The 22,817-nt window shown below is 36.0% G+C and overlaps 1 protein-coding gene across 2 annotated transcripts; it reads left to right on the top strand.

Annotated features, from left to right (window-relative positions):
* The first annotated feature begins 602 nt into the window (after nucleotides 1–602).
* LOC113832767 (UDP-glucuronosyltransferase 2B17-like) lies at nucleotides 603–22,615 on the top strand. 2 transcript variants are annotated; one of them, XM_035453258.1, is made up of 6 exons: nucleotides 603–1,085; nucleotides 2,514–2,654; nucleotides 3,959–4,090; nucleotides 17,817–17,904; nucleotides 18,691–18,910; nucleotides 22,336–22,615. In XM_035453258.1, the coding sequence occupies exons 1-6, from the start codon at nucleotides 603–605 to the stop codon at nucleotides 22,613–22,615; spliced, it is 1,344 nt and encodes a 447-aa protein (XP_035309149.1). The 2 variants fall into 2 exon arrangements, with proteins under 2 accessions (XP_035309149.1, XP_027246803.1); XM_027391002.2 differs by having other exon boundaries at nucleotides 603–1,329; nucleotides 2,506–2,654.
* The last annotated feature ends 202 nt before the right edge of the window (nucleotides 22,616–22,817 follow it).

The following is a 22,817-nucleotide window of genomic DNA, read 5'->3' as shown; positions in this document are numbered from 1 at the left end:
AGGTTAGTTGAACCACCTGGCTGCCTTAGCTGATTATATCATTCAGGCCAGTGTGTTCAACAGTTTCCGAAGGGACATGTGTAAGAGGAGGCAATTGCCTACCTGCCCCCCAAGGTTTCTGTCAGTCAGGTAAGTTAGGCACACTGTTAAACTATTTTAGAAATCATATGTAAGTGGATATGTTAGGCAACATTCTTACAAAAATTCTGGATATTGATATCCATAAAAGACTTATAAGCTGTGCAATTATTACATTTTGGGTTCTGTGTTGAGAAGAAATTTCAGAGTAACCTCTTGCTAACCAGTGTTCTTGCTACTATTCAAATATCTTAGAAACAGAAGAGTTATGCAAACAGGACATTGACTCCTATATTTGCTTCATTACAAAGTATGTGACATTAAACACCTGTATGCAATATGAAATAATTAATATTTGCTTTTACTATCTCCATTCAGCTCACAAGTTCAATGTGGTCATTTAGTGTATTTGCTTTGACAAATCAGGTTATATTTTAACTCATGCTTTTTTTTTCTTCTTAGATATAAGGATAAGCCATGACAGAAGGGAACACACTGTGAACAGAGGACTTTGATTTTCCAGGATGCCTGTGAAGTGGATGCCTCTTCTACTGCTCCTGCTGCAGATGACTTGCTGCTTCAGATCTGGGAATTGTGGGAAGGTGTTGGTGTGGCCAATGGAATACAGTCACTGGCTGAATCTAAAGATTATACTGGATGAACTTGCACAGAGGGGTCATGAAGTAACAGTTCTGAGACCTTCAGCTTCCATCTTTCTTGATCCCCAAAAGTCACCTGACCTGAAGTTTGAGAGTTTTCCTACATCTCTCAGTAAAGATGATCTGGATGAGGTTTTCCAATTGTTTGTGAATAAATGGATTTATGAGATACCAAGAGATTCATGTTTATCATACTCTCCTTTGCTACAGAATGTGTGTGAAAGATATTCTGACAGTTATCTAAGTCTTTGTAAAGACACAGTTTCAAACAAACAACTGATGACAAAACTACAGAAATCCAAGTTTGATGTCCTTTTATCGGATGCCATTGCTCCCTGTGGGGAGTTGATAGCTGAACTGCTCCAGATCCCTTTTCTATACAGTCTTCGCTTTTCTCCTGGCTATACAATGGAAAAGTACAGTGGAGGATTGCTAGTCCCTCCCTCTTATGTACCTATAATTTTGTCAGGACTAGGGGGTAAAATGACATTCATGGAGAGGGTAAGAAATATGATATGTATGCTTTATTTTGACTTTTGGTTCCAGTTATTTAATAAAAAGAAATGGGATCAGTTTTACAGTGAAACTTTGGGTAAGTTATGTTTCTTATCTGTATCTCAGTGAACAAAATTTCACAAGTATTTAAATATATTGTATGTCCCTGAATTACAAAGTGAGAGTTGTCTTTTATAGGTGATCAAATATAATCTGATATTAGCTACCAAACTCAAAAACCTGTAAAAGCTCATATTATTGATCAAATAGAAGCAGAGCAGTTCTGATACAGGACATTCTGGTGAGGTATACCATTGCAAAGAGATGCCAGAAGACTTTCCCTAAGTGATTTTTACTCATTTTACTATAATTTTTGTCTATTTTAATAAATCACTAGCTCTTAATCAAATCCTGGCTAATGTAGATAAAAGGATGGCATATTTTATAGTTTTAATATGTATATAATATTGAAGAAATTGTTTTCTCTTGCATAGGCAACCTTCTTAATTTAAAATTAAATTGTGGTGTCTGAAAACAGGACCAAATAGTTAAGAGTGTTTTCCGTTCTGGTGGAGTGCCTGAGTTCTGTTAGTAACACCCACCCAGGTACAGAGGCTCAAAATTGACTGATAAACTTAACACACACACACACACACACACACACACACACACACACACACACACACACACACACACGGATAAATCATAAAGTATTTCCTCTGTATTTCCTAAAGTGTTACCTTACACTTGAAAGATACTATGTTAGTTCACAGGCTTAAAAATGGAACTGCAGTTGCTATTAATACCAAGTTCCTTTATTGTGTACTTTCCTAGCATCCATTGTTTAAACACTACAGAAGCATGGGTGCATGTGCACTCAGTCTGTACTTTCTGAAGTCATGGTTTTTTTCACTTAAAAATATGCATAGTTAAGATTGGGCAAAAATTTCTACTATCATAATTTCTGAAAGTGTTGTGATAATTTTTATAAGTGCTATTAAATTAGTGGTTATTTCAATAACTATTTAATATCTCAAATTACTGAGGAAATGATAATTCTTACTATTTACTTTAAAAATAAGGCCAAGCTGACATTTATGTATCAATTGCACATGCAAATTATGTTACATATTAATGAACATTGGTTTTTAAATGCTCTTGTTCTGCACCAAAAATAAATTCTTCCATCATTTTTAAGAAAATATATATTTTGTATTCTGATGACAATCCTGGCAATTTTTCAGTTTCTCATTTGCTCCTATTCTCCATCTAGGAAAGCACACTACCTTAGCTGAGACAATAGGCAAAGCAGAAATGTGGCTCATTCGCTCCTACTGGGATTTGGAGTTTCCTCACCCAACTTTACCAAATGTTGAATATGTTGGAGGACTCCACTGCAAACCTGCCAATCCCTTGCCTAAGGTAAATACATTTTTTTTAAATCTCTTTTCCATTCAATTTAATCTTTGTTAAAGATGATTCTACACCTTTCATTACATTTTGCTCCCAGTGATAGAGATATAGAGGAAGTGGAATTAAACATCCTGCTAACTATGGGGTCAATAAAGTCAGGAATGAACAGGATAGACCTGGGAAATATTCATATCAGTGAGTTAAATGAAGTCAGTTAGGGTGCTTGGGTGGTTATCTATTGGATAAAGTCCTTACCAAACAACTATGAGGATGTAAGTTTGAATCCCAACACCCATTAAAAAATTGGGTGTCCCACACAGTACTATGACATTGGTACTTAGGATGCAGAAAAGGATTGATACTGGGAGCTTGCTGACCACAATCTGGTAAAAATTGTAACATTTCTCTTCAGAATGAGAGCCTCTACAACTATATTTAAGATTGATAGAGAAAGGCATCAGATTTTAACTTTTGGCACCTATGTGCTAAAACTAAGGCAGAAAACCTCCCCAGGACCCCCAATACATCAATACACACACACACACACACACACACACACACACACACACACACACACAGAAGCACACTTGTGCACACATGCATGCAAACATATAAACACATGTGAAAAAACAAAGAAATTAATTCAGTTAAACTCATCACTTCAGAAACTATCAATCATCAAAAGATGTGACTAACATGTATCTGAGGTAATTGTTTGATATCCAGAGAAACAAAGATACAGCTTCTGTCCAACCAGTGATCGTGAAGGTCATCTCTGAAAATACCTTATTTAAACACAATTTCAGAATATTATTATGTGGTATATGTTTGCCATGCAGTTATGAATATTTCAAAAAGAACCAAAGCATTTTATTAATCATAGTAGGAAGTATGTATTAACTACTAGATATATAAATACTACAGCATAGATATTATTTCATCAAACATGAGTTAGTAATATTTAACCAATCATTATAGGAGAAAAATAAAATAGCAAGGGAAAAATATCACATTTCCTGTAGGGTGAAAACCTTGTAAATGAAGCTATAATTTTATGAATACTTTATAAAGTATGCTGGCACTCCTGAGTTTTAATTTTGCCAGAGGAAAGTAACTAAAATGTTCGTTGCACAATGTGTGAGTACAAAGTCTTTGACATTGGCAGTTTTGTCTTCTGTATGTACGTTTTCAAACCACTACTCTAAAAATTCCTAGGAGCACCTTAATTTCTATTCTCCTAGTTTTTTCATAAAGGTATCATAAGTGAGTTCTCAACAATTGGTATTTTGTCATGAAACAAATTCTCTTCACAGGAAATGGAAGACTTTGTCCAGAGTTCTGGAGAGCATGGTGTTGTGGTGTTTTCTCTGGGGTCAATGGTCAGCAACATGACAGAAGAAAAGGCCAACACAATTGCATGGGCCCTTGCCCAGATTCCACAAAAGGTGAGGTAAAGTGCTCCATGGGAGGTAACTGTATATTAAGTCTGTCAAAGTCCTTGAAAGGTCTGATTATAGAAAGGACTTGTGAAAGTAAAGTTTTAAGTATGCTCTAATTTGCCTTAGAAACAGATATTCATAGCAGATGCTACAATACCGCAGAAGGTGCCTTTGACTGAGAGTAACTTGGATATAAGTACTGTGATCACTGTGCACACATTCTGAAATGCTGGCATAATAATTACTTTCCTATCAAGAGTATATAGACATAGCCAAATTCTTCAGTGACACGTTTTCTATTTGTTGATTATTTAAAGTCACTGCATACATTAGATTTTTCAGGGGGTTATTTACTATTTCTACAGAATAACAGTAAGCAAGTATTGAAAAGGTTTCAAATGTAGCATGACTCTGCATCCTAATTTTAGAGTAGGCCTGTTCAATATGCAGTGAGAGAATCTTTTAAAGGAAGGGAGTCCAAGGCTCACCACTCTCAATCAAATCACACTTTTGGCTAATTGAGAGAAAGAGAATTAAAAGAAAAAACTATGTTCTGAACTGCCTTGCCAATATTTGTATTGGAAATGTATAAAGAAAATACAGAGATGGGTGCTACCCTCATAGTTACATCTGTGCCTCTAAATGAAAAAACACAGAGCTTGCTTGGAATCAGTCAGAGTGAAAGTCCTACCACTCAAGGAAGAAAAGTGAAAAAAAGAAACAGTCCAAAGGAATCTAAAGTTTAAAAAGTATCAGGTGACTTCATATAGCATACTATAAATTAATTTTCTATGGATTAGATTGGAATGCTTGTGAACATTTTATAATTGTGTAGTGGAACAGTCTCTCTTTAATCACCTCAATTAATTTTCTGATGCTATACTTAATTTTGTCAATCATATAGCAAATCCATGGTAGCCATGTGGATAATGGTTCATTTAATGAAATTTGTCTGAGAATTCTACCACTAGCACCCATAATTGGCCTGGACTTGGAACTGGTTTTTCTGTCTCAGACCATTCTGACCTCTGCAGTAAAACCATTGCATTTTGTCATAAGGACTACATACCAATCAGTAGGATGTAAAGTAGTGTCATTAGATTTGGGGATATTTTTCAAAAACCATTTGTGGACAGCAAATTATTTACAACATTCTGCAAAGAATCCTTGATTAATATACTCATTAAATCAGTTCCAATCCAGACCCCAGATATGGTTATAATTTTAGAACTCGCTGACAAACCTCATAAAATGGAGCATCTACTACATGCGAACATCATTTGTCACATTCAAGGAAATTCTGAGCTACAAAAATGGCTTAGTATGTTATATGTTTTCAGTGCAGTGTGATCAGCTCAGTTTAAATCCCTCAAACCCACATTAAATCAGGTATAGTGTCTGTAATGCCAACACTCCCTTCAGAGATGAAAGACAGAAAAAGGAGAATTCCAGTGGGCCAGAAGCAGAAAAAAACTGAACAAACAATATGAAACTCTGTCTCCAACAGGAGAAATATCAGAAAAATATTTGTCAGTAGGGCTACTGATTTTTTAGTTAATCTTGTATCCTGCCACTTTGCTGAAGGGGTTTATTAGCTGTGGGAGTTCCCTGGTAGGGTTTTTCTGGTCACTTGTGTAAACTATCATACCAAATGCAAATAGCAAATGTTTGACTCTTCTTTTCCAATTTGTATTTCCTTGATCTCCTTTTGTTGTCTTATTGCTCTATCTAAAACTTCAAGTAAAATATTAAAGAGATATGGAGAGAGTGGACAGCCTTGTCTTGTTCTTGATTTTAGAGGAATCACGTCAGTTTCATTTAATTAGGTTTGATGTTGGCTGTTAGTTTGTTATATATTGTTTTTATTATGTTTAGGTATGTTCTTATTATTCCTGTTGTCTCCAAGACCTTTATCATGAAGGGGTGTTGTATTTTCTCAAAGGCTTTTTCAGCATCTAGTGAGATGATCATGTGGTTTTTCTTTCTCAGTTTGTTTATATGGTGGATTACATTTCCTGTGTTGAAACATCCCTTCATCCCTGCAGTGAAGCCTACTTGATGATGGTGGATGTATTTTTCTGATGTGTTCTTGGATTTGATTTGTCAGTATTTTATTGAGTATCAATATTCATGAGGGATATTGGTCTGTAGTTCTCTTTCTTAATGGTGTCTTTATGTGGCTTGGGTACCAAGGTAATAGTAGCCTCGGAAAGAGTTAGGAATCACCCTTCAGCTTCTATTGTATGGAATAATTTGAGAAGCATTGGTATTAGCTGTTCTTTGAATTTCAGATAGAATTCTGCATTAAAGCTATCTAGCCCTTGCCTTTTTTTGGTTGGGAGACTTTTGATGACTGCTTCCATTTTAGTAGGGGTTATATCTCTATTTAAATTGCTTATCTGTTCTTGATATAATTTTGGTAAATGATACCTATCCAGAAAATTGTTCATTTCCTTAAGTTCTTGATTTTGTGGAGAACATGTTTTCAAAGGATGGCCTAATGATTCTCTGGATTTGCTCAGTGTTCATTGTTATTCCCCCTTTTCATTTCTGATTTTGCTAATTGGCATGCTCTCTCTCTGTGTCTTTTGGTTAGTTTGGATAAAGGTTTTGTTTATCTTGTTGATGTTCTCAAAGAACCAACTCTTTGTTTCATTGATTCTTTGCATTTTTTTCCTTGATTTTATTTTATTGATCTCAGGTCTCAATTTCACTATTTTTTGCTGTCTACCCCTCCTGGGTGAGTTTGCTTCTTTTTGTTCTAAAGCTTTCCGTTGTGCTGTCAATTCTCTAGTATGACTATTCTCCAGTTTCTTCATGTTGGCACTTAGTGCCATGAACTTTCCTGTTAGCACTGAATTCAATATGTCCCATAAGTTTGGGTATGTTGTGTCTTCATTCTCATTGAATTGTCTGAAATCTTTAATTACTTTATTTCTTCCTTGACCCAGAAATGGTGCAATTATGCATTGTTCAATTTCCATGAGTTTGTAGGTTTTCTGCAATTTGTGTTGTTGAATTCTAACTTTAAAGCATGGTGTTCTGATGAGATACAGGGTGCAATTCCATTTTTTTATACCTGTTGAGGTTTGCTATGTTGCCAAGAATGTGGTCAATTTTAAAGAAGGTTCCTTGTGGCACTGAATACAAGGTATATTCTTTTGTGTTTGGATGGAATGGTCTATAGATATCCATTAAACCCAACTGGGTCATAAATTCTATTAGTTCCTTTGTTTCTTTGTTAAGTTTCTGTCTGGTGATCCTGTATAGTAGGGAGAGTGGGGTGTTGAAGTCTCCCACTCTAATTGTGTGAGGTTTGATGTGTGATTTGAGTTCTAGTAATGTTTCTTTTATGAAAGTTGATGCCTTTGTATTTGGGGTATAGATTTCAGAATTGAGACTTCATCCTGATGGATTTCTTGTGTGATTAATATGAAATGAACTCCTTCATCTCTTTTGATTGATTTCAGTTTAATGTCTAATTTGTTAGTTATTAGGATTGCTACCTCATTTGTTTCTTGGGTCCATTACATTGGAAAATCTTTTACTAATCCTTAACTCTGAGGTACCACCTTTCTCTGAAGTTCAGGTGTGTTTTTTATATGCAGCAGAAGAGTGGATTCTGTCTCCATATCCATTCTGTTAGCCTGTGCCTTTTTTCTGATGCAAAAGCAATGAGACTTTTATTGCAGTTGTTTAATGAGCTAACCCCATTAGCTCAACCTTTCATCTATCAACCACAGTGGATGGCTGGGAAAAGACCCTGAGAAACCACAGGACAGAGATCTTAAAGCATAAGGGGAGTGTCCAGGGGTATGCACAGGCTCAGGATTGGTGCATCTCCAGTCTTGGAGGACCTGCCTTGTGTTGATTGGTCAACTAGTTGTTATGGCCTATAGGCCCTCCCAGGGCAGTTGCTATGTTCTGCACTTCATTGTTGTGTACTTATCTGTAAAGCACATCCAGAGCCATAAAGCACAGTCCAACTAGCTTTACCAATAGCCAAAAGTAAAAAGGGGTGGAAATCCACACACAAATCCACCAACAACAACAAATCCAAAACAAAGAAGAATGAACAATCAAAAACACCTAGGCTAACTTCAGATGCCTGCCTCATTGCAAGGAACCAACAGAAGCTATCCTGTGTCTTTTTATAAGCAATTTAAGACCACTAATATTGAGGGGTATTAATGGCCATTGATTGTTCATTCTTCTTTGTTTTGGATTTGTTGGTGGTGGTGGAATTGTGTGTGGACTTCCCCACTTTTTTGTGTTTGGTAAAGTTTGCTTATCTATTGCCTATGTTTTTTGAGTGTAGTTATCTTCATTGGGTTGGAGTTTTCCTTCCAGATCTTTCTGTAGGGCTGGATTAGTGAATATGTATTGATTATATCTGATTTTGTCATGGAATATCTTGTTTTCTCCATCTATAGTGATTGAAAGCTTTTCTGGGTATAGTTGTCTGGGATGGCATCCATGGTCTCTTAGTGTTGGTAGATTATCTATTCAGGACCTTCTGGCTTTCAGAGTCTCCATGGAGAAGTCAGATCTGATTCTGATAGGTTTGCCTTTATGTTACTTGGCCTTTTTCCTTAGCTGGTCTTAATATTCTTCCTTTATTCTGTATGTTTGGGGTTTTTGATTATTATGTGGTGAGGATATTTTTTGTGGTCCACTCTATTTAGTGTTCTGCAAGCTTCTTGTACTTTCATTGCCATGTCTCTCTTTAGGTTGGGAAAGTTTTCTTCCATGATTTTGTTAAACATGTTTTCTGCACCTTTGAGGTGGGTTTTTTCACCTTCTTCTATAACTATTATTTCTAGATTTGACCTCTTCACAGTGTCCCATATTTCCTGGATATTTTGTGTTAGGGATTTGTTGGACTTAAGATTTTCTGTGGCTGAAAAATCTATTTCTCCTAGTGTATCTTCAGCACCTGAGATTCTCTATATCATCTGTTATATTTTGTTGGTTATGATTGCATCTGTAGTTCCTGAATGTTTACCCAGCTTTTCGGTTTGAAGCATCCCCTCAGTTTGTGTCTTCTTTATTGTCTCTATTTCAGGTTTCATGTCTTGAACTGTTTGAATTATTTCCTTCATCTGTCTGATTGCGTTTTCTTGCCTTTCCTTGCTTTCTTAAGAGATTGGTTGATTTCTTGTGCTTTTGGGTTTATTTTTTCTTCCATTTCTTTAAGGGATTTTCTCATATCCTTTCTGAGGGCCTCTATCATTTTCATGAACATGTTTTTAAGTGTCTGCTTCATCTGTGTTAGGATGTTAGTGTGTTCTTAGTGTAGAGTCTCTGGATTCTGGTGGTATCATTTTGGTTTTTCTGTTTTTGAATGTGTTTTTATATTGTCTTCTTCCATCCCTTCTTCAAGTGGGTGCAGGAGGAGTTTCTTCATCTCCTGGAAGGTATGGTCCAAGGTTCCCTTCTGGTGGGTGCAAGCAGGTCCAATACTCAAAATGGCTCTTCTCCACTCATGGGTGCAGGTGGCACTAGTACCGGGCCTTGACAGTCCTGGGTGAGCCAAACCACCTGGATGGGATCCCCAATGCACAGTCCCCAGGCCTCAGGCAGCTCCAAACAGGCCACTAGAATGTCATCTGTCAAATTTTCTAAACTGAAAATACTGCTCTGGGTGTGCATGAACTCCCTTGGACACTCTACCTCAGGTCATCCTCAGGGATTGAACTTCAGTCAACAGGATCTGCTGTATGAGAAACTCCGGCCAGCCTACCGAAGTTACAGTTGCCCTGTCCCCAGTGCCCACTCCAGCCCATCAGTGTTCTTTTTTACGGACACCAAGTTGTGGAAAATGAAGGTGGTGATTTAAGAAAGACTGGTAGGTAGTGAATGTGATAAAAGCACATTATATGAAATGCCCAAAGAAACAGAAAAAAAAGTAATGTCAATTTCACTCAGTGTGGTCATAGTCATCATGGACAGCAGTTGGAATTCCAATGTGCAGATAATTCAGACATGTTCTGAGCCTTTTTGTCCACAGCATTGATCTACAAACAACATACGTCTTTTGGGGTGAACTTGATACAGCAGGTTTACTCTCTTGTTTTAAAGTCTAAACTGTCACAGCTCTGGAGACAGTGGGACTTGGGAGAATGGAGCTGATAAATGAGTCAGATTAAGTCTCATGCAATAGCCAAGTTTATTCAGAGAATCAGACAATGTACACTCTGAGGGTTAAGAAAGGTCATGAATAAAGATCATACAAATTCAAGCTATATGCTATCATAATGACAAGCTGTGTGTATGTGGCAAAACATGCTTTCCCACAGAGGCATGAAAATAACAGTTTAATTTCTTTATTTATTTCTTCATTAACCCAGGAATGGTGCAACTGCAAGTTGTTCAATTTCCATAAGTTGGTAGGTTTTCTGCAATTTGTATTGTTCTTGAATTGTAACTTTAAAGAGTGGTGGTCTGATAAGACACAGGGGATTATTCAAATTTTTTGGTATCTGTGGAGGTTTGCTATGTTGCCGAGTTTGTGGCTGAATTTAGAGAAGGTTCCATGTGGTGTTGAAAAAAAGGCATATTCTCATGTGTTTGGATGGAATGTTCTATAGATGTCTGTTAATCCCAATTGGATCATAATTTCTGTTAATTCCTTTATCTCTTTGTTAAGTTTCTGCCTGGTGGTCCTGTCCAGTGGTGAGAGTGGGGTGCTAAAGTCTCCCACTATAACTGTGTGAGGTCTTATTTGCAATTTGAGTTTTAATTATGTTTCTTTCACGAACTTTGGTGCATAGATGTTTAGAATTGAGACTTCTTCCTGATGGATTTTTTTCTGTGATGAATATGGGAAATGACCTTCTTCATCTCTTTTGGTTGATTTTTAGTTTGACGTCTAATTTGGTAAACACTAAGATAGCTACCCCAGCTTGTTTCTTTGGTCCATTTGATTGGAATGTCTTATCCCAACTCTTTACTCTGAGGTAATGTCTGTCTTTGAGTTGAGATGTGTTTCTTGTATGCAGCAGAAGGATGGATTTGTCCTCATAACCATTCTGTTAGCCTGTGTCTTTTTATAGGCCAATTAAGACCATCAATATTGACGGAAATTAAGGACCATTTAGTGCTTATTCTTGTTTGTTTTGTTTTGTTGTTGGTAGTGGTATTGTGTGTGGATTTACTCTGCTTTTTCTTTTGGCTTTTGGTAAAGTGGGATTACCTGTTGCCTATGTTTTTGTGAGTGTAGCTAACTTCCTTAGGTTGGAGCTATCCCATCTAGTACTTTCTGTAGGGTTGGATTCGTGGTTACATATAGTTTAAATCTGGTTTTGTTGTAGAATATCTTGTTTTTTCCATTTTGTTTCTAATTTAAATAAAAATGGAGAAAAAAAAGAAGCTCAAAACTTAGAGCACATCTGAAAATTCATGAAAGAGACCAACTCAATGGGAATTACAGTCCCTATACTCATACAAAAATAAGATGCTCTATAATGTGAGTAGTGGAAGGAAACTTTTAGCATATGTTGAAGCTATTCATAGTTAGATGAGTGGCATTACTCAGCCTTATGATCATTGTCATGTTAAAGCCATTCTACCAAGAAATAAAATAGTTATTCCCAAAAAGACTGTTGGAAACAATCTACAGCTGCAGCAGTATATCTATCAGGATGACACTGAAATCATGGATTAAAAGGATATAGGATAAATTTGACAATAATAGAAGACATAAATATTGAAAGTGTGAATACTTGTGCCAGGGTAAGTTTACTGGTAGCCATCCAATTCAACATTGCTGCATAATTTTCTGTATGTTTTATGGGACAGAATATTGAAATTTTATTGATAATTACTTTCATTTAACTACCATAGTGTTACTAGTGTTTGAATTTTTACAGAATGTGATATCAAATGTTTTGGACCTAATGTTTATTCCCATTTTCTCAATTATCAATAAATACAGTATGACTTGTATTCAAAAACAAAAAAGGACAGTGTAAACATTGTCAGGATAGCAATACAAAATGGTAGTGGTTAACCTGAAGTAGACACACTCCTATCTGCTCCACCTGGGAGGAGGGTAAAAACACACTCCAAGAAATAAGAGAATGTGACAAGGAAATTAAAACAGTTTTCTGTCCTTCCAAAGTAATGTATAAATGAAATGTAAAATTCCATAGGGTTCTGTAACTCCCTTTTAAACTGATAATTAGTAAGAGGTAATGTCATACAGCAAGGATCAAATCCATGTAATTGTTGATATTGGGTCCTGCCCTGGAATACTTGCTGATCAATAAGAGTAAGGTAAGCAGTTAGTATTTTATGGCCCTTCTGCTGTAAATAATCCACTCTAATCCACATTTATCCTTTTGTGCTACACTACCTTTAGGAGACAATTTAGTGGGGAAAATAAGTAAATTTCAAGGCAGCAAGGGATCCTGCCAATATTCAAAAACCTCTTTTAGTTTTGATTCAAATACCTGTAATTCTACCTTTGCCTCTCAAGATAAATTAAGGGCTATCCAATGCTGTCTCTTCTTTCGGCATTTTAAATAGATTGATTAGGGCATAACTAGGTATTTCTAAAGTGGTGAGTAGATACTTAACATTCCTTAATAATTTTTGAAAGTCACTGTGTATTTTAAAATTGTATTGTCTTATGGGCATTTGCGTTTGGGGGGGTGGGCTTAGTAATTGGTCTAGTAACCAGTTGCCTCAGATATTACACAGTGTCTTATCATTGTACGTTTTCGAGTGTAATAATAAGCCCATTTTTTATGTAATACATCCTGAGTCATGCCATATAAGGATTGTAGCTCTTTCTATTTGGGGGTGACTAAGAGGATATCACCCATATAATTAATAGTATTGAATAAACAAGAAATAAAAGGAAAGGAAAGGACATGTCTGCCCCTAGGCATGGTGAAGGAGAAAGTTTATTATAGATACATGAGAGAGGATAGCCAGAGTCAGGGACAAGGACATGTGGGAGAGTCCAGAGTGGACATGACCAGACTGAGCTATGCCTTGTGAGGACAGAACAGAGGGGAAGGGAGAGAGGAGAGATGGGCCCCAACTGAAGCAGCCAGGTCAAAAATACAAAAAGGAATGGGTAACCAAAATTGTTGGATTATATTAAGAAGGGCAGCCCAGCCCCCTGGGCTGGAGAGTTCAGGACACAGTACAAGGTATTCCAGCCAGGATTGCCCTGTAACAAGTAGGAACTGAGGGATACAGGGAAACCCTGGCATACAGCTCAGCTTTGAATTGTTAAATAGGCACCTCAGCCATTTGTTCCAGGTTTGAAACCTAAATACACACAAGCTCTACTGCAGGCCTCCCTCAGAGGCTCTAAAACCTTTTCCTGCATTGTACTGACAAATAATAGGGAATTTTGTCATGCCTTGAGGTAACACAGTCCACAGATATAAGAGATGAAATTCTTTATGATTGAATGAAGGAACAGAAACACCAAAAATTACCTTGCTATCTGGATGAATATGTGTAGTATAAAACCAAACTTTCATAAATGCAAAACTATTAAAGGCCAATTTTTACCAAGGCTGTAAAGCCCCCATTGGCCACAAGGTGGCAATAAGATTTCATAAATAAATCAACGATCTCCGTTTGCCAGATTGTTTTTTAATCATAAAACCAGGAGGGTTCCAGGGAGAAAATGAAGGCTCTTTGTGCCCATTCTCCACTGTTTTCTGCCTACCTTGTGAAGAGTCCATACCTTTCTTTAGAAATAGGCTATTGAGGTATCCAGATAGGGTTGCTGGATTTTATGTAGTTTTTGGCCCCAATGAAAAATCGAAGCCATGCTAATGTTCTTGTCCACATGGAAATTTACGTTCCATAATCACTTGTAACTCTTTTTCTAGTCCTTTGCATGTTGATAAGCCAATCTTACCATTAGCAATTGTAATTGTGAAGAATGGGTAGCATTAGTGGTGGGAATATAGATTTCTGCATGAACTTGTTTTAAAAAGTCTCTTCCCAAAGATTAATCAGAGCATGAGTAACATTAGGCTGGAGGATTTCCATTATGCTGTCTGGGCTCATACATCGCAATCCTGTACATTCTGCTTAATCTTGTTAGAGCTCATTTCAGGGTGGAAATTACCACCCATAACAAGACCATTTAGGTGGCCATTCTTCCATGGTTATAATAGAAATATAAGTTCCATAACCAGTAATCCTACAAACATTTTTCTTCTTATTTTTAAAACCAATAATGGTTTATCATTTTCCTTTAGTAAAGGGCTTAAGGCCACAGTCTTATTTGTACTACTCAAGTCTCCCTTACGATGCACATTTCTTTGTGAAAGGACTATATAGGCAATAACAATGACTGCAATTTTTTCTCTCACTTTAGTAGGCACTGTGATCATGACTGCAATTTCCCCAGTATAAACATCATCAATGACTCCTGTATGAACTATGATTCCTTTCATGAATAATCTGTTTGAGGCAGTATAGGTCTCCAATACTTAAAAGGATCATGTAACTTAAAAGTATCGTGAAGAGAGGAAACAGCAACACTTTAGAGAAAGGAATATCAATAGCAGCACTTCCTTGAGTAACAGTCTGTAACAAAAGAATAGATTGATTATATATGAAGCTGGCATAAATTTTATCATTTTAGATTTAAACCCTTAAATTTTATGGAAATTTTAGGCAGGCCCTTAATATGTTTCCCTATATGTTGATTGGCACTGTTATTGTTGCCAGGCAATGTTTTGCCATCCTTATCATATTTAGACCAACATTTCTTAACCCTTTCTTGCATAGAGGTCATAAGGCAGGAGCTCATTGATTCTGAGCATTCAGTCATTACAAGAACAATTTATAATGTTTCTTCAAGGGGCTACTTTGTAACATCTGTTTTTGTACAGCATAGATTTCTATAGCAGCTAATTTTGCTCTATGTTTATAGATCTCTATTTTCTACATAAATTTGGAAAGTCCATAACACTTTTTATCTCTCTTTGTGGCTTGATTAATTCATAGCAATCTTTTTTAATTTTTTTTGGTTTCCCAAGACAGGGTTTCTCTGTGGCTTTGGAGCCTGTACTGGAACTAGCTCTTGTAGACCAGGTTTGTCTCATACTCACAGAAATCCACCTGCCTCTCTCTCCCGAGCACTGGAACTAAAGGTGTGTGCCACCAACGCCCGGCAATTCATATGACTCTTGACTTGTGTTGTCAAAAGCTAAGTGTTTTTAAAAACTCATGAATTTGTTTCCCGTTCACTTGTTATTCAATAGCTAGTTTGAATCTTTCTATGAAATTAGTATAAGGTCCAGTGGGATTTTGTATATGTTTTATGTAACAAGACACAAAGTCACACTCGACATCAATTTTCATCCAAGCAATGATAGACAGCTCCATCCCTAATGTGTGGGAGATCTGAAGGAGGCATATTACGCAGCTGACAATTTGTTGATGCCCAAGTACCAGTCATTATCAGCATTTTATATGTGACATTTCTAGTCTTAGCTGTAGAAATATTCTATGCACTTTATCAGAAAGATGCATCTTACATTTAAGGAATTGGATAGAGCTAAGAACTATTTTAACAATTATATGAACATCATATGGAAACTATTGTACATTTTTGTTCCAGTCAAAAGATGTTAATAACTACATGGAGCAGTAGGTACATATGAAGCACAAGCCTTCTTAATATCTTTCATTACATCCACGTCTAGTCCCTGATGAATATTTTGATTTTATTAAAATTTCACTGGAAATACTAAGTTCAGTTCAGTAGGCCATGGAGGAATTGGTAAATTAATTCCTTTCCCTGCCCTGCCTTAGCTTTTCTAAGTTGTAAAGTTGGCTTTTTCTTAGGCTCTCCTAATTCCTCATCAAAAAGTAGAGAGAACTCAAGATTAGATTAGATTGATTATCAGATTTCTCAACCCATGCATCAGGATTGTCTTTAGACAACACAGGAAACACATTTAAGGGGGTTTCCAGTAAGGTAGCTAAGGGAGCTATCGCCTGTGTAGTTGCCACAGGTGCTGTTTTTACCTTTGATTTTACCTACACTGGAAAGTCATCTCTTTCTCTTTTTTTGCCTCTTTTACCCATTTTAAGATGTGATCATCTAGTTTATATTCATGTAAGGAATTATCCAATCTTCCTCATGATTAATAACCTTTGTATCTTCCTTACATATTTTATTCATAGTCCAAATCAATGCCTAATTGACCCAACAATGAATGGGAATCCTCTCCTCTTATTTATATGCCATTTCAATATTCACTCACACTCTGTCCCATACTTCATCTAAAGTGCCTTCTTCTGGAAACTAGGGATTATGATCACAAGCCATTTGTAGGCAGTCTAATAGTTGTGATTTTGATACTAGTCAGTCCTCCTCTCTTCAAAAAAAATAATAATAAAGATGCACAAGCCTTGACATAGGCAAAGTCTTCCCTGGTTTCTGCCTCATTATAGTCAATAACCTCCTTCTGTGAGGATCCCCACTCTCCTATCATGTAGCCAAGTTCAGTTCTCTGTGCAGGAGCCACTTGTCACAGCTCCAGAGAAAGTGTATCTTGGGAGAATGGAGCCAACAAATGAGGCTCATGTGATAGTCAACTTTATTATCAGACAATGTATACTCTGAGGATTAGGAAGGGGCATATGAGTGAAGATAACTTGAATTGAAACCATATACAATCACAAGGACAGTCTATGTATGACAAACAAACAAATGAACACATATTTTTCCATAGAAGCTGTCTGAGGTAGGTTTTTATTGCTGTGAAGAAAGATAATGACCATGGCAACTCAATGAAAACATTTAATTGTGGTAGCCCACTTACATTTCCAGGATGTTCGGTTCATTACCATCATGAAGGGGAATTCGGCAGCATACAGGCAAATGCTGGAGCTGAGAGTTTCAGGCAACAGGAAGTCTACTGAAAGACACACAGAGGGAAGCTTGAGCAAAAGAGACCTCAAAGCCCACCCCCACTGTGTCACACTTTCTCCAGCTAGGCCACACCTCCTAATAGTGCCACTTCCTTAGGAGGCCATTTTCTTTCCAACCACCACAGAGGGACACAAAGCACACACCACTGTCTGCTATACCTGGAGTAGACACTCCCCTGTCTGCTACACCTGGAAGGAAGATGAAAACACATTCCAAAAAATTCTTGTGTTTTGAAGAAATTGAGGTCACAAGACTATCATCCTGTTTTCTTAGAGTGTTCTCTCAAACACTCAGAATTCTCCTCATGTGACTCCTTTCCTGGACCATGCTCCAAAAGTACACTATGCAAGGTTACTCCTGTGTTGGGTCAGATGACTGACTCCATATTCCCATTGACCAATATTATGGCATTGTTTCAAAGAACTCCAGACCAGAGAATACTGTGGATCAGGAATATTTGTTATGAATTAATAAAGACAGAAACTTGAAATTCATTAAAAATAGCATAGGACAATAAAATAAAAGTAAACTGTAAAGCATTTAAAATATAATATAAAAACTAGACTAGGAGAGCTATCAATATATATTTATATAACATATAAATTATTAGTAATTTGCTGTGCATTTTTTTCATTCCTCTCACCAAATCCCCGCATATCCATGCTGTTTTTCAAATTCATAGCATCTATTTTTTCATTAATGTTGTTATATACACATATGCATATACATTTAAATTCCAAAATGTAACCTGTTCAGCCTGTATAATGTTGAATTGGGCTCTAGAAATAAAGATTATCCAACCTTTAACAGGTTCTTTGGAGATTTGATGGCAAAACACCAGACACCTTAGGACCCAATACAAGAATCTTCAAATGGCTCCCCCAGAATGACCTTCTAGGTAAGACTCTGGAAAGCAATCCTATCCTAGTTGACTTCAAAACCCTTTATATTACATTTAGTGAATATATTATTTATTTAAGATAACAATATCTGACATGCACTTGGTCTTTTTTTAACACTCAATTTTCCTTATCTACCATGTACTCCAGGTGTTCAACTGGAAGTCAGTATTTCATAGTTTAAGTCTCAATTCACAAGTAAATTTGCAAGATATCTGTCAGTACATTTAGTTTACTCTGGCTCTGAATAGGAAAACATTAATACTGAGATTATGAGTATAAGAATCTTCTTTAGATTTTCTTGTGATGAGAAGGGAAAGTAAACTGCAGTCATGATGTAAACTAAAATAATAAATCCAATTATTAAAAAAATAATCTTCATGTAGAAAAATATCCTTTCAATTCCTCATAGTACACATTTCTCACTTCATGTCTAATACTACTATGAGGCCTCTGGTAGTTGATCAGTATCCCTAGTATACGAATAGACTTTGGGAGCCCATTCCACATAGAGGGATACTCTCTCAGCCTAGACTCACAAGGGAGGGCTTAGGCCCTGCTCCAACTGATATGACAGATTTTGAAGATATACCCATGGAAGGCCTAACCCTCCTTGGGGAAAAGAAAGAGAATGGGATAGGGGGTCGGTGAGGGGCAGGGGAGGAGAGCAGGGAGAGGGAACTGGGATTGACATGTAAAACAAGCTTTTTTATAATTTAAAGAAAATATAAAGGTTAAAAAAAGAGACTGCTAATTAATGCTAATCTGAATTCCTCTTATTCAAGGTCATCCAAAAACCAAAGCCTTTGTAACTCATGGTGGAGCTAATGGCATCTATGAGGCAATTCATTTTGGAATCCCTATGATTGGCATTCCTTTGTTTGGAGAACAACATGATAACATTGCCTACATGGTGGCCAAAGGAGCAGCTGTTGCATTAAATTTCAGAACAATAACAAGGTCCGATTTGCTCAATGCACTGGAGGCAGTCATAGAGAATCCTACGTGAGTATAATCTTTTAAAAATGTGTATTCATTATTTATTTATTCATTATGCATTGTGCATCTTACTGAAGGCCAAAAGGGCAAGAATTATCCTAAAGGCAAAAATGATACAGAGACAATTTAGGACATGATTCTGTGTCATAGGTTTTTCTCTCTTTTGTTATTGTTTTTTATTTGCATGTTACACTTTATGTTTCTTTCTTATGTAAATCAGACACATCCTAAATACGTAACTACTTCATCCTCCAAACTGCTTGGCCAACAGACATATGTCAACAGCTTTTGCCAATTTTTCTTTTCAATTCTTTTAGTGAAGTAACTGATCAGAGATTTAAGGTTAATACAAAACTTTGTATTCATAAGTGAAGTAAAATAAAATGTTATATGTGGTACCAGATGTATTACATGTAGAAGCTTTAGGAAAACATTACAACAGAGAAACTTGAATGTTATAAAAGAGATATGTAACTCTTATAGGAGTTGTAATATTCTGCATTGAAATAACATAGATACTAATATAAAACGAAGTGTTTGAATTAATGTTTAAATATGCAGTCTGTTTTAGGACAAATTAATATAGTGAAAACCTATTAGAATGAAGGAAAAATGGATATGCCCATCATTATTTTTCTTTGATTTAAAAGAATCCATGTGGAAGCTGTTTTGTAGAAAAGACTATTTCTCTCCTACTCTCAGCATTACTTAAGTTCCTGTAATAATTTTGTATAGAGTTCTGACCAGTGTGAGATTGATCTCTTTCCATGTTAGCATGGCTATTGTTGTCATCCCTTTTCAGATCTTGTTTAGGGAACTATGTTGTTGAGAATAACTATTGGTGTCGCCATTATTAAGATCTTGTTTAGATATCTATATTGCTGACATTTCATGATTAGAGCTTATCAAAGATGCAAATTCACAGCAAATATGTTGACCCTCTCTGGCTTTTAAAAATCTTTCAATCCTCTCTTCTGTGATGTACTATGAAGGTTATTTTTCTAGTAAGGGGTTTTCAAATGAGTTCTAGCTCAAAGGTCCCTAGGTTCTGTTTCTTAATTGCATTCTCTTTCAGCAATAGAAAGTTACCTTCTATCTCTGGAGAATAAGCAGCATCAATAGGCTATGCATTTTGGGAATCTGTTTGACAGCCATGGCCAACATCTTAAAAGAGGGTTTCTCATGTCTTGTGTTGGGCTTTATGTTAGGTCATCTTTGTCTTTTAGATGGAGCATCATCAGTCCAGATGAGAAAAGATAATTAACTATATATGTATATTTATATTTGGAATTACATGTGTTATGGGGGATTTGGATAAATTGTTAATATTACAATATTTATGGCTTTTTCTGACATCCATATTGTTACTTTATTATTTTCTGTCCTTTGCTATTAACCTCCTCTCCCTTCCCTATGGAGCCTTCCCTCTTCCCATTTCCCCATCAGATACGTTTCATGCCAAATTTTAAGAAAATGTAATATGCATACTAAGAGATGGAGATTATTTAATGAGAAGAAATATCTCTCATTTTGCTTTTAAATAGTAAGACAGTAAATTACCATTATTAATGTTGCTATTTCTTTTTTTTTTTTTTTTTGGTCTTTCGAGACAGTGTTTCTCTGTGTAGCTTTGGAGCCTATTCTAGCACTCGCCCTGGAGACCAGCCTGGCCTCGATCTCACAGAGATCTGCCTGCCTCTGCCTCCTGAGTGCTGGGATTAAAGTTGTGCACCACCAACGCCAGGCTACAATTGCTACTTCTGCTACATCAAACTGACAGTAGGGTTGATGACTCATTTCTCTATGTTACCCTTCTTCTTTTTATACTCATCAATAATTATTTTAGTATTAGAATCAAAGGCAGCTACAACACTTCAGTGTGGAATTTTTACAGCTCTCACTTCTAAAATTACAATGATATCAAAAAGTGAATATCAACAATCACAGCAAAAGTTAAGCTTGAAAGATGACTCAGTGGGTAAGTTAAGGTCTACTCTAGCAGAGGACAACACCCATGTCAAGTGATTACCAACATCTGTAACTCTAACTCCAGCAGATCTCATAATACAGACAGACAGACAGACAGACAGACAGACAGACAGACACACACACACACACACACACACACACACACACACACACATATATATATATATATATATATATATATATATATATATATACCCAAATTTTATTGTGAATCTACTTTACAATAAGAATAAGCAATAAAAATTCCCAGTACAGTCATAGAGAAGAAAGTTACATTTCCTATCAATTTCATTGACTAGGTGATAACTTACATGAAAATGTATGAAAGCAATGGGAAACAGCTATTATAGCTAATTAACAAGAACCAGGACAGTTTTGTAATTATAACCACTACTCATTGATAGCATTCTTTAGAAATATCATTTTAATGTTTATAAGCTTTACACAGATATGTATCACAATGGAGACTAGAGAGGGATTTTCTTTCTACTTATACATCCTGACACTAGTATATGCTTTGACAACAAAGTTTATTAATAATTGCTTATAGGTAACTGAAGTTTTATCTACTCAAATAATATCTCATTTTGATATTTTGTATTTAGGATTAGCTGTCTCCAAATTCTACTTTAGGAATTTTTGGTCTTCTCATTTTTCTTTTTAGATGCTTATTCTTTTTTTAGAGAATACTTTATTAGTTTTTGTAATCAAACCCACATAGATAAGACGAACATATTTAATACAGTGCATTACCCCTGTTCAAATGGAAAAAATTAAGTTCAACATTTCTAGACCAATACGGCTGTTAATTTCTGTACAATGGCAACTCAACATGGTAAACTGGGATACTTTTTTCCAAAGTTGACAGCACAGCTAAAGTTTCCAAAAATTCAAATTATATATTACCATATATATATATATATATATATATATATATATATATATATATATACCAATAATAATAGCAGTATGTTCTGCATCAATAGCAGCAACAGCTTTCCAGGTTCTGCAGTCATTTGAACAAAATTGTAGACACATCCAGCACACTCCATTTTAAAAAAACAACAAAAAATGTAAAAAACAAAATCCCAGAAAACAGCACAGTTCTGTTACTCTTGTGGTACTTGCACCATTTTTTTTAAATTAGCATCTCAGTCATCATCTGGAAGGAAACCATTCTGAGCAACATCATTAAAAACAGCTCTGATAAAGCACAGTCACTACTATGTATTATAAAGCAGGTCCACATATGAGTGAGTACATTATTCTTGCATGCTATAGGAGCTCAGATATACCTCTGAAGATCTTCATATTCATGAACATAAAATATAATTCATTTTCTTTATATGTTTGTGTAATTTTCTTTACTATCTACACAAGAAAATTACACATGTGCATTTTTATTCATTATATAACCTGATATCCCATTTTACTTCTTTCAGCTATAAAGAGAATGCAATGTGGTTATCAACCATTCACAATGACCAGCCCATGAAGCCGCTGGACAGAGCCGTCTTCTGGATTGAGTTTGTCATGAGACACAAAGGGGCCAAGCACCTGAGGCCACTTGCATACAACCTCACCTGGTACCAGTACTACTCTCTGGATGTGATTGGATTCCTACTGGCCTGGGTGGCAGTCATAACTTTTCTTGTCATAAAATCCTGCTTATTCATTTATCAAAAGTTTGTAAAGACAGGAAAGAAAATGAAGAATGAGTAGAGCTCTTTGACAATGTACTACATGAACTAAATTTCAGCATCATTTTAATTAATGATCTGCCTTCTAAATATTCACTGATTACTTGATCAAGGAACACCTTCCTTGGATAGAGGAAAGGGAAGAGAGATAATGGAATTATATTATAATCCCAAATAAAAAACATGATAGAAAGAAAAGGGATGAGCAAACTGTAAGGAATAAT

This window comes from Cricetulus griseus (genome assembly GCF_003668045.3).
Source record: "Cricetulus griseus strain 17A/GY chromosome 1 unlocalized genomic scaffold, alternate assembly CriGri-PICRH-1.0 chr1_1, whole genome shotgun sequence".
Taxonomy (NCBI): Eukaryota; Metazoa; Chordata; class Mammalia; order Rodentia; family Cricetidae; genus Cricetulus; species Cricetulus griseus.
The sequence above is the reverse complement of the archived record's forward strand: the minus strand, read 5'-3'. Positions and strand labels throughout refer to the sequence as shown.